Here is a 12732-nt window from a genome sequence, read left to right as displayed (position 1 = left end):
CCCCCTGATGGGCCCTGCTCTGTGTGTGACAGGGGGTGGCGCCGCAACGTCCCCATCGACCCTGCCTTAAGTGTGACAGGGGATGGTGCCCCAAGCCCCCAATCGGCCCTACCCTGAGCGTGACTGAGGGTGGCATCGCAACCTCCCGATCCGCCCTGCTCTGTGCATGACAGGGGGTGGTTCCCCAACTCCCCTGCTCTGAGCCCGACCAGGGGCTGCACCTAGGGATTGGGCCTGCCCTCTGCCACCCGGGAGCAGGCCTAAGCCAGCAGGGTGTTATCTCCCGAGGGGTCCCAGACTGCGAGAGGGCACAGGCCGGGCTGAAGGACCCCCCCTTCCCCCCGAGTGCACAAATTTTTGTGCACCGGGCCTCTAGTCCTATATAATAAAAGGCTAGTATTCAAATCGACTGAACTGCAGAACAACCGGTTGCTATGATGTGCATTGACCACCAGGGGGCAGACACTCAACCCAGGAGCTGCCCCCTGGTGGTCAGTGTGCTCCCACAGGGGGAGCACCGCTCAGCCAGAAGCTGGGCTCACGACTGGCGAGCGTAGCGCCAAGGATGTCTGACAGACGGCTTAGGCCCGCTCCCCATCAGTTGGACATCCCCTGAGGACACCCAGACTGCGAGAGCGCACAGGCCAGGTTGAGGGAATCCCAGGCCTCTAGTTATATACAATAGTAATATATGATCATTATGATTAGTGTTACCATTATTCCACTAGAATGCAAGCTCCATGAGGGCAAGGACTCCCTTGTTCCACTCATTGCTGTATTCACATTGCCTAGAACGGTGACCAGAACATAGGGGCACTAAACAGTGTTTGTTAAACAAGGGAATGAGTGAATAAACAGTTGTGTGATGCAGGGTGGCAAGTTAATGACTCAGATATAAAATGCTAAATTCGCAGAAGTGGGAAGAAAAGCTAGTCCGTGTGCAGGACACTTTGGATGCTTGGTTGAAATGCCAAGCCACCTGGCTGTACCTGGAACCGATCTTCAGCTCCGAGGACATCACAGCCCAGATGCCAGAAGAGGGCAGGAAGTTTGCCATCGTGGACGGTTACTGGAAATCCCTCATGTCCCAAGCGGTAAGCTCCCCGCTCCCAGCACCTCTCAGGGCGGGAGCGGGCTGCCACACAGATGCTCCTCATTGTGTGTTGTCGCCAGGCCCCTTAAAACTTGTCAGTAACCTAGAGTTTTGCAAATTTGATATTGTATATTTCTTCCAATTTCAAAAGTTGTTATTAAAAGTTTAAACGTGGGTATATGTAATATAGAAAATGGAGGCCATGATATCCCCCCTCCCCAGCAGTGAGCACTAGCAGTTGTGTAACTTAGCTGTCATTCCGTGAGGGGAAGACTGTTTATTGCCGGTAAAGCTTTTACAGATTGAGAATCCTTTCAGAATTCAAATGATTGTCCATATTCAGTTATGCGGATATTTAACAAATGTTTATTCAGTACCTACACGGACCCAGACATTGTACTAGGAGTCAGAAAAACACTTGAAGATGACAAGCATATGATATCTGCCTTCATAGCATTCCCTGCTTTGTGAGGAGGCAGACTTAAATACATAAGAGCTATAAGGGAAGTCACGCACGAAGATTTGAGAAGGCAGAAAAGTGACGTAGTGCCCAGGGCACGCCAGAGAAGCCTCCAGGGGGTGACGCTGGGAACAAGCCTCCAAGTGTGAGTGCACTGGGCGGACAGTATCAGGGAGATGAATTTTTTTCCTTTTGGGAGTCAAGTGTGCTCAAATTGGGGTGCATTTATAAAGAATTTGTCTCAAGGGAACTTACCTGCCCTGCTGTTTGTAGGAATGAGTTAAGTGGTAATTTATATCACTCGGCCAACAGAGCCAATTTGCATGATATCCTGCTTCCTCTGATTTCATATTAGCTGAGAGTTTGGGTTGCAAGTATTGGAAACCTTCAAGGTAGTGCAAAAAAAAAAAAAAAAAAAGACCGAACGGGTGTCTCGTGGAACCCGCCGGTGGGAAGTGTATCACGGAAGCTCTGGGCCCAGCGGTTCCGCAGGAAACCCTGGAGTGCCTTCTCCATGCCGCTTCCTCCCTCCTGCAGGCCAGCGGCGTGCTCCGCTCCCGGTCACAGCATGGAAGCTGATCTGCACGCAGCTTCAGGGGCCAGCCACACGAGTGAGGGTGTCCTCATCTGAATTCCAAAGCCCAGCAGTGAAAATAGCATTGGCTTGGTTGGTTTCAGTTGCCCAACCCCCTCCCAGTCAACCCCAGCCAGAGGAGCAGGGTCCTGCTATCTGAGCCCTCTCCCTTTGGGGCTGGGAGACACTTTGCTGGGTAGGGCATCGTCAGTTGAGGCGCTGGTCACACCCTCATGTAATGACGGCTCTCGGGGTCTGGGAGCCCCTGGTGAGTCCTCTCCTCTGGCGGAACGCAGGTGAAGGATCCCAGGGTCCTGATGGCGGCCGACCAGCCCCGCATGGCTGAGAAGCTCCAAGAAGCCAACACTCTGCTGGAGGACATCCAGAGGGGGCTGAACGATTACTTGGAGAAGAAGAGGCTGTTTTTCCCCAGGTACTCGTTACTGCCCTTGGGTTTGGAGTGGCCTTCCTGACCCGTACGTAGTGGAATGAGTTTTCACGCTGCAAGTTGGCTCCTGTCTGTTCCATGTTCTTTCCAGGTTTCCCATTCCCTGAGACAGCTCTCAGGGCTGAGGATGCTCATGACTGTTACTTAGAGGGAGGTTGAATGGGCACCGGGGGCCAACTCCACACTTTGGCCGACCAACATGCTCAGTACCCACCCAGGGGAGTATCATCATCGTGATTAAGGGCCCGGACCTTGGAGTTAAACAGCCCTTAGTGTGAGTCCCAGCTCTTCCGCTCTGAGTCCATCCCAGCCTCGGTTCTCCGAGTCGGAGAGATGGGACAAGGCCCTCCCTCCCGCACCTGCTGTGCATTTCAATTGCGACAACGCATGTAAAGCAGCCAGCTCCCAGACCACGTGCTCGAGCACCGCCAGCTAAGTGTTTGGCTAGCGAATGCTGTAGTTTCTGGTAGGTATGTTTATAAATATATGACTCTTTTTTCCACAAGAACCAATGTTCTTCCGCATAAAGGTCAGGCGGGTCCCAGGAAGGAGGGTCCTCACTCCTGACCATCTGTCACGTCTCGCTGACCATGCATGGGCGCTCCGTGGCACTTGATTCTAATTAGGATACAAGTTTGATCCTAACTTGCCTTTAAGGAACTCACACCTTAGTGTCCCCTACATGGAGACAAAGTTAGTTCTCTGCTTTCCACCCCAAAAAAGTGGGTTGTTTAGGATTCAGAAATGTCCTTAGCGTCTACTTAAGGCAGTATTGTCCAGTAGAACTTGACTCACTGACAGAGATGTTCTACCTATACTTGTGCTGCCCAGCGCAGTAACTGTGAGCCACATGTGGCTATCCCGCACTTTAAATGTGGCTAGTGTAACTGAGAAGGAAAATTTTAATTTATTTAGTATTCTTTTTTAAACTATATATTTGTATTGATTTCAGAAAGGAAGGGAGAAGGAGAGAGAGACAGAAACATCAATGATGAGAGAGAATCATTGATCAGCTGCCTCCTGCACGACCCCTACTGGGGATCGAGCCTGCAACCCCGGGGATGTGCCCTTGACCGGAATCAAACCCTAGACCCTTTAGTCCTCAGGCCGATGCTCTTCCACTGAGCAACAGCAGCTAGGGTTATTCAGTATTCATTTTAAAATATAAATAGCCACCGGTGTCTAATGCCTTTAGTATTGGATAACACAGATAAGGAACCTCTATTTGAAAGCACAGAACTTGGGCAGAGGACATTTCTAAGACTTGGGCTTCTGGTCCTATACCCATGACTGCTGTTCCTCATAAAATACAAGCACAGTACTTACCATGGAGCAGGACGTGCTCTGAGTGCTTTGTGTGAATGAACTTGGAACTATTATTTTTATCTCCACCTTATAAATGAGGAAACAGTAACTTGCAAAAAAACATAGTACTGGTAAGTGGAAAAGCTAGCATTCAATTCCAGGTTGTCTGGATGAGATATTTACCTTCTCTGAGCCTCATTTTCTTTCTAAGTGAAATACACACACATCTCAGTATTTCTGTATGCCTTTTTATGGAATAAATTTAAGCACTCAGCATGAGGTTAGGTGCAAATATTGTGGCCATTTTTGTAATCCATCCTATACAGTGAAGACACTAATCATATGGTCCCTTAATTATGCACCTTTCAGCCTAGTGGTCACTGTAGAGGTTTGTTCCTTGAACATTTTCTGAAGGTTTGTGGTGGCTGCCTTTAGGCCTAAGCAAGAGAATGAAGCGATTGTATTATTTGTACATTTTAAAAAATTCTATTTTTAATCCTCACATGAGTATATTTTTTTCCATTGCTTTTCAGAGAGAGTGGAAGGAAGGTAGTGAGGGAGGCAGAAGAGAGAGAGAGAGAGAGAGAGAGAGAGAGGAGACCGAGGCTGCCTCCCGGGGGCTCAGGGAACAAACCACAACCCAGGTACATGCCCTTGACCAGAAATCGAACCCAAGACCCTTCAGTGGGCAGGCCAATGCTCTAACCACTGAGAACACTGGCCAGGGGTTATTATTTGTCATTTCAAACAAGATAAAGGCGCTGCATGAAGTAAGTGCGTTATTAACATGTGCTTCCCTTCTACGCCTGTCACACCTGGAGACGAGGAAAGGACAAAGAGCCTGTCTCCTCCCGAGGGGCTCTCAGCATTGACTGCGCAGGAGTCACCGGGGGTTTATTTTTACTTTGTAATTGAATGTGTCGGGGTGACAGAGGTTAGTAACATTATATAGGCTTCAGGTGTACAATTCTGTAACCATCATCTGTGTATTGTATTGTGTGTTCACCACCCAAAGTCCAGTCTCATTCTGTCTCCACTTATCTATCTCCCCTCTACAGCCTCTTCTACCTGCCCCTCCCTGGGGTTTTAAAATATGTAGATTCTCAGACCCAACCCAGGTCAGTTCTATATGAATCTTTGCAGTAGAATTTCAGAACAAGGCCAGAGGTGATTCTGAATGCGGCCAAGGCCGAGAACCAAGGAAGCCCCCACCCCGGCCCCGCCCTGTTGAACGAAGATATTCCGGCCTCGGCCTCGCCTCGTGGTTTCTCTTGCTCTCAGAGTCTAGCTCCTCCCCGTCCTCCCTGCCGCAGCTGGACCTGGTGCGGGAGTGTCCTCAGAGAAGACCTGGCACAGCGGTCTTCGGGCCCCCTCCCTGTGGGGAGCAGAGCCTGTGGGAAATGAGTCTGGGAAGGGATTCAGTTGCCTGCTCCTTGCTCTGAAACAGGTTCTTCTTCCTGTCGAACGACGAGCTGCTGGAGATCCTGTCAGAGACCAAGGACCCCCTCCGCGTGCAGCCGCACCTGAAGAAGTGCTTCGAGGGCATCGCCAGGCTGGAGTTCACCGACGACTTGGAGATCGTGGGCATGATCAGCTCGGAGAAGGAAACCGTCCCCTTCAAACAGATCATCTACCCGGCTCAAGCCAAGGCAAGTCCCCTTCCCATGCTCGCTCTTTCCTCGCAGCGAGCAGAGCAGAGGCAGAGACACTGCTTCGGCCTGCGGACCTGGCTCAGTCCCTGGGGGGGACACGGGGGCTCCACAGCTTGATGACTGGGGACGGGAGTGAGCCACCTTCCAGAGCCCCGTCTGCCCGTCTCTGCGCTGGGGAGTATATGCCTCGTGTGCACACTGAGCTGTGGGAGGGTTTACCCAGAGGTGATGTGGAGGCAGGCGCAGGAGTCAGATCCAGACGGATGCGTTCAGATTTCCATGAGCAGAGCCCGTTTCAAAGTAACTCGGTTAGACAGCTGGCTGGGCAGGTGTCTTCAAAGCTCAGTGAAGCGTGGAATCAATGCCACTTAATGCTGAGCTTCATGCACGTGTCCTGTACACGGAGTAAGTGTGACCCGCTTCCACTCCTGCCGGACGGACAGCGCGCGCATGGCCTGGGGCACCCTCGCCACCCGAACCCCAGCCAGCTCAGCAGCCGCAGCCACAGCCACGGGCGGGAATTGTGGAACCCGGCGACTGGCTGCATGTTAGTTACCTGTGGGGCTTTGAAGGAAACCAGATGCCCAAGTTCCATCCCAGGTCCCACCCTGGAGCCCGCTGGGGGCAGGAGGCAGGCCTCTGTGCCTGGTTTGGGTTTGGGTTTTCCGGTCTCCAGATCATCCCAGGGCACAGCAAGTTTGGGAACCACAGGAATAAGGAAACAACTAAAACTGTTCATTAGAAATCAGTTTACTTTATTAACTGAAATAGAAATGCCATTTCCTCCTGAGACGTTATCTGTTTCAGAAAATGATATGAGAGAAATGCATGTTAAAACCCCTTATTGCACCTTTTACAAGACACACACTTCCGAGAACACAAGAAATAACATAAAACAAATAGTTAAAGAATATTAAAGAATATTGGCTCAAAGGGAGTGTGGGGGGAAGGTTTCCTCTACCTTCAAGGTTATGTCAGCTGGTCTGTAATCAAATAAACATAAGCTAGATTAAGAGGAGAAAATAATCAAATCTAAGCCCATGTGTGAGAGTCAGAGAGCCCACGTATGTGAGAGGCTCAGAGACAGTGTGGGGACAGGCCCACTGGAGGTTCTGCGCTAGGGATGAGGTGGGTGCCTCGGGCTGCAGGAGGTCGGTAACGGGCAGCTTGCCCAGCCGCAGAGCGAGGAAGAAGTCATTGCTGGCAATCCTCATCTGGGCCAGGCTCCTGATTTAAATTCTAGATAATTAAGGTAGGGGGCAGAAGTTTCTCCTGAACTTGCAGGATCTTGCCTTTAGCTCAAAATAAGTCACACACCAGCCCTGACTGGTTTGGCTCAGTGGATAGAGCGTTGGCCTGCAGACTGAAAGGTCCCAGGTTCGATTCCGGTCAAGGGCATGTACCTTGGTTGCGGGCACATCCCCAGTAGCAGGTGTGCAGGAGGCGGCTGACCGATGTTTCTCTCTCATTGATGTTTCTAGCTCTCTATCCTCCCCCTTCCTCTCTGTAAAAAAATCAATAAAATATATTAAAAAAAATAAGCCACACACCATGAGGCACATCTTGGGGTGGCTGGTTCTGAACCCCCAGGGGAGCAAAGCAAACCCTGTCTCCCTCCAGCCGTGTTCAGGGGGGACGCTGGCTCTGCTGCGGCCTCTGCCCCGGGGCTGACCCCTGCCCGTCTCGCGCAGGGCATGGTGGAGAAGTGGCTGCAGCAGGTGGAGCAGATGATGCTGGCCAGCATGCGGGAAGTCATCCGACTGGGGATTGAGGCGTATGCCGAGGTAAAGGGCGAAGGGAACAGGCCAGGGTGTTGGTACAGCAGCAAGGACATTGGGGAGAAGGTTTCTGTTTATGGAATTGATCGGGGTGACAGTGGTTAATGGTGATCTATTTGTTGACGGTGTAGAATTCTAAATTATCGTCTGTACATGGTATTGTGTTCAAGTCTCTTCCCATCACCACAAACCCTGAACGGGTCCTTCTGACCACTCCTCCGTCTCCATTGGAGCTCACTCAGTCCTGCCCCCCGCCTACCTCTCTCTCCTCTCCCTGTGCACCTGCCCCCCCACCTCTCTCTCCTCTCCCTGTGCACCTGCCCCCCCTCCACCTCTCTCTCCTTTCCCCGTGCACCTGCCCCCCTTGTCCTGTGCACCTGCCCCCCTTCTCCCTGTGAGCCCAGCTGGTGAAAGGTTTGCAGTTAGAAGCAGAGGACACCGAGAGGCCTCTGCAAGCCAGTCCTTTCTGGGAAATAAATTGATTGATGGCAAGAGCCCCTTCCCATTCAGCTTCCCCCAGGCTTGTCATTCAAGGACACGGGCCCTGAAGGCCCAGCTCATTGAGCCCCAAAGCCTGAGGGGACTCAAGGAGGGAGAGGCCTAAAGGAAAAAAACCTTTTCAGCCAGTTAACTCTTCAGCCATTTCCTCACAAACAAACAAAAGAACATTCAATTACCATCTTCCCACTGAGGTAAGGGGCTGGCCTGCTGGTCCTCTCAATGGCATTTGCTGGTGATGAAAGGCCAGTCCTTCCTCTTAGGCTGCACTCAGACAGGACAGCAGGTACAGGTCCCCTCCCTAGAGATGACAGCCAGGTCCAGGAAAGCAGCAAAATCAGGTGGGCAACACCAGGACCAGCTGCAATGACTGGCCACCCCCTGCCCTGGCCCTGACCAATCAGTGGAGACCAGGGCCCTGGAGGGGCCCACGCCCTGGAGGGCCCACCTGGAAAGCTGATGAATATTCTACTGAAACCTCCCCTGAGACCTTTCTCAGGCCCCTCCCACTAGAGAGAGAAAAGCCTCAAGACAGAAGACCCAGCTTGGGCTCTCCCTCTGGGGAGCAGCCTGTGCCATTCCCTCCCCCTGTCCTTCCCCCATGGGCCACATCCCTAAACTCTAAGAGACCCCAGGAAACTTCAGCCAGGGGAGCAGTGGGCAGCAGTAGCTCATCCTAGGCCCACCCCTGACCCTGTCTCAGCCCCCTTTTCTCCGACTTCCCCGGCTCTCCTGTTGCTGCTGCTGTGCTAAGCCCTCCTGCTTCACTGTCCTGGCCGGAACCAACGTTCCCTCTTCGTCACCTGACTCGTGTTGTGACATGTTTCCTGCACAAAGCCCAGAACCCATACACTGTAGGCCAGTCCTAGGCAGACCGCTCAGGGCCAGGTCCCCTGGCCGGTAACATATTCTAAATAAAAATTAAAGAAAGCCCTGCCAGATGGCTCAGTGGTTGAGCATTGACCTATGAACCAGGGCGTCATGGTTCGATTCCCCATCAAGGTACATGCCTGGGTTGTGGCTCCATCCCCAGTATGAGGCCTGCAGGAGGCAGCCAGTCAATGATTCTCTCTCATCATTGATCCCTTCCTCTCTGAGATCAATTAATTAAATTAAAGAAAACCTGCTGCCTGTATGGAGTTATTCCATGCAAGTGCCTCCATAGCAAGCGCCAGCAAGCTTTCTGTAAAGGACCAGCTCGTGACTATTGCCAGCTCCGAGGGCCACCACACGCTCTGTCTTTGCCTTTGAGGTGACGTGTGAACAGTGCGCATGGCTGTGGTGCAGTTCACCTTCATTTACAAAAGCAGGTTCGGCCCCCGCCAGCGTTGGCCTGATTTACAGTTAAAAAGGAGTGGGGGCAGCGTGACTGAGAAAACGGGGGGCGGCCCGCAGTGTTAGCAGCCACTGAAGAGCAGCTGTGAGTCCTGGGCACCACCCGGTTACAGCCGGGAGAGTCCCCGAAAGGAGCAGGAAACAAAAAGCTAAGAGTCGCTGAGATCATGGCTGATTTTTTCCTTTTTCATAAAATTCTGGGAGGAAGACAACTCAGTGATGCCAGAGGTGCCAAGCCTTGTGGCGTGTTGGTGTTCAGAGCGAGGTGGGGGTGTTGTTAGAGGGGGTTAAACCGCAGGGTGGATGGACCTATGACGTGCCCGCTGATCCCCAGGTCTCCCGTGACCAGTGGGTCCTGCAGTGGCCGGGCCAGGTGGTCATCTGCGTCTCCTCCATCTTCTGGACCCAGGAGGTGTCTGAGGCCCTGGAGGAAAGGACTCTGCCGGTAAGGCAGCTGTGTGAGCCTATGGGGTGGGGGTGCTCCCCTGGGTGTGAATGACATAAAGGAGCCTGTTTTCTAAATAAAACCATCAGTGTGACATCCACCCCAGAGACCACAGAGCCAGGCTCCGTGGGGCCTGTGGGCTGAGGGTGTGGGGTGGGCTCCCCGGAGCGGGCCAAGTGCAGCGGCTCCGAGTCCCTCCCAGACAGTCCTGGGCCCGGATCCCGGCGTCGACCAGCCTCCGCCTCCAGGGTCAACCTGGCAGAATGTCCACCAGCCATCCTTTTCCTTTTTAAAATTCGTTCTTGGCTTTTCAGTCTTTATTTGAAAGTAGTGTCAGATGTACATATAATGTTGAAAAGTAATACAAATAACCAGATGCCCTTCATCCAGATGCACCGCACACATCTTCCACGACCACGCACAGCACCCGAACGGCCGCCGACTCTGAGCAGACAGTGCGGCCCTCTCCCTGCGGCCTGCACTCATGGCGTTCCTCTGGTCCACGGTCCATCCAGGCTCACATGCCTATAGGCACTTAGTTTTCACATCGCCCATGTCTCCTTTCATCTCAAAATGTCCCAGGGTTTTCTTGGTAACTCGGATTTACTGTGTAACTTACACACAGTAGAGCTCACCCTTTTTCGTGTCCAGTCCTGAGTTTTGGCAAACGCACACGCTGGTGCAATCCCCATCTCCTCATGCCCGTCTCAGCCAAGTCCTCCCCTGTCCAGGCGCCGTGGTTTCCTCTCCACAATATCAGTGAAATCAGTGAACTCGGATCTCGCAGTACCTGGCCACTCACGTGTAGAACCCGCTCGAGGTCACTGACTGGAGTTGAGGGGAGGTGCTGAGGGGTGACGCCCAGGAGCCTGGCCTGGGCCATGGGTGTGGCAGGTGACGCTGCCCTAGGCCACCAGGGAGAACCCAGCGTGACGCTGTCCCCTCCCGTGTCCCTGCCAGGACTTCCTGAAGAAGAGCAATGACCAGATCGCACAGATCGTCCAGCTGGTGCGAGGGAAGCTGAGCAGCGGGGCTCGCCTCACCCTCGGGGCCCTCACAGTCATCGACGTCCACGGTGAGCACCCGCCCGGCCTCGGCCTCACCGGGCGGTGGGAGCAGCCCGCCTGCCTCCCCTCCTCGGTGGGGCTTGGGCCTCCTTTGCGGGGAGAGGCTCCAAGGGTCAGCTGGGGAGGAGAGGCGCCTGCGCTTCTGGGCGGGCCTCTCACTGAGCCACGGGCACAGCGTCTCTGAGTCACCCCTGGAGCCAGTCCTGCACTGACCAGAGCGAACATTGTTGAATGCTCCCCAGGGGCCAAGCTCCATGCTGGACCCCCATTTGCTCACTTTCCCAGGCAAGTCACAGGCTCAGCACCGGCTCGGAGAGGTCTGAGCCTCAGAGCTCACAGCGAGGCCCCAGGGAGGGGGGCTCTTTTGTCATTTGAACCGATGTCTCTCTGATCCCAAACCCAGGAGCGTGGGAATGGGCAGCAATGCAGGAGCGAGGGGTGGGGCATGAGCCCTCCGCTCTTCCTTAAAAAGAAGAGGAGACTGGGGTCTTTATGTAAATAAGCCACCCACACCCTCACTCATCGTCACCAAGGACACGCTGGACTAGGCTGGCTCCTGGGAGCGGGGTCCCTCTCACTCCCACACCCAGCTTCCTGCCGGCATTTCGCATTCCACGGCACCCTTGTCTGCTTGAGGCTGCCCTCATTCCGCCTGAAGTCATGTGCATAGACCAGCATGAAGCCCGGGAGAGGGAGGGAGATGCCACTTCCTCTGGCCACGTATCCAGCTGGTAGGTGTAATGCATGCCCGTGTGGTTGCTGGGCAGGGCGCCCTGGACCCAGAGTGGTTGGGGTCATACACACACACGTACATGCACGCACATGCATGCACGCATATGTGCACACACACACACACACACACACACACACACACGTGGCATCCTCAGCTCCGTCCTCTGGACACCGTTCGCTGGGAATCCAGCTCCTCCCTCCAAGCCTCCTGTGCAGGTGGGTTTACTGCAATAGAGAGGCTTCTCCTGTGTGAGGCAGGAGACTGCGGGCTTCCCTTTGCAAAGCTGTGTTTCTGAGATCTAACCTCGAGCTGCTGTACTCATCCCAGATCTCAGTGGCTCTTGCCCTGTGAATTACCTAAAAGCAATGACTGATTCCCACCGACCTCTTGCCCACTCTTCAACTTCAGGGCTCCCATCACTGTGAAACGTTAAAGGAGGCTCCCATCCTCTGAGAAAAAGGAGAACACCTAGAGATGTCCCTCCCAGCTGGTTTCTCAGGCCCCAGATGTAAGGAAGGCTTCTAACGATGGCCTCATGGGCCCCTCCCCTACTGTCAGGCCAAGCTGCTTGGGTTCCTCTAGGCTGTCCCAGAGGCCTGGAGCAGGGCCAACAGGCTCCGGTTGGGGATAAGACACCATTTGGGGTAACTACATGTCGCACAGTCCTCAGAGTCAGCCCCACAAGTTCAGGAATGAGAACAATAGCTAATGCTTACACTGTGCTTTCCTAAGCCAGGAGCAGCTCATTTCTCTTTTTCCCTTTTTGTTCTTTCCATCTGTCTACCTATATCTGTATAGATGTGAATATATATAAATATGCATATATTTAGTACACGAATATGTATGTGTATGTGTGTTTATACACATACTAGTGGTCCAGTGTGTGGATTCATGCACATTGAAAGGAAATTAATTAGAAGAAATATTTTAATATCGCAGCAAGCTAACCCATGCCGATTCCACGAGGAATCAGGCTCCCTCCTCCCTCTTCTCTGGGTCCTGAGTGTGGGTGAACCAGATTGGGGCCAACAGGGCCCCAGCAGCAAGCTAACCCACAGCCAGCAACCTAACCTACCAGTCGGAGCATCTGCCCCCTGGTGATCAGTGCATGTCATAGCTACCGGTCGAATGGTCGAATGGTTGAACGGTTGCTTAAGCTTTTATCCTATCTAATAAAAGAGAAACATGGTAATTAGCGTACGACTGCTACCCTTCCCATTGGCTAATCAGGGCGATATGCAAATTAACTGCCAGCCAAGATGGCGGCCAGCAGCCAGGCAGCTTGAAGCGAACATGAGGCTTGCTTGCTTCAGTGAAGGAGGACTCCAACGTTCCCCGCCTGCC

At 53.1% G+C, this 12732-nt stretch overlaps 1 protein-coding gene across 1 annotated transcript in view; it reads left to right on the top strand.

Annotated features, from left to right (window-relative positions):
- DNAH3 (dynein, axonemal, heavy chain 3) overlaps window positions 1–12732 on the top strand; it is a 219115-nt gene that overhangs the window by 98537 nt on the left and 107846 nt on the right. Inside the window, exons 22-27 of the mRNA XM_014535835.1 lie at window positions 915–1094; window positions 2424–2560; window positions 5328–5529; window positions 7224–7316; window positions 9478–9588; window positions 10549–10663. Coding sequence (XP_014391321.1) covers window positions 915–1094; window positions 2424–2560; window positions 5328–5529; window positions 7224–7316; window positions 9478–9588; window positions 10549–10663 — 838 coding nt within the window. The remainder of the gene's footprint in view (window positions 1–914; window positions 1095–2423; window positions 2561–5327; window positions 5530–7223; window positions 7317–9477; window positions 9589–10548; window positions 10664–12732) is intronic.

This window comes from Myotis brandtii, unplaced genomic scaffold (assembly GCF_000412655.1).
Source record: "Myotis brandtii unplaced genomic scaffold, ASM41265v1 scaffold152, whole genome shotgun sequence".
NCBI classification, from domain to species: domain Eukaryota; kingdom Metazoa; phylum Chordata; class Mammalia; order Chiroptera; family Vespertilionidae; genus Myotis; species Myotis brandtii.
Note: the sequence above shows the minus strand (reverse complement) of the source record. Positions and strands in the feature narration are given on the sequence as shown.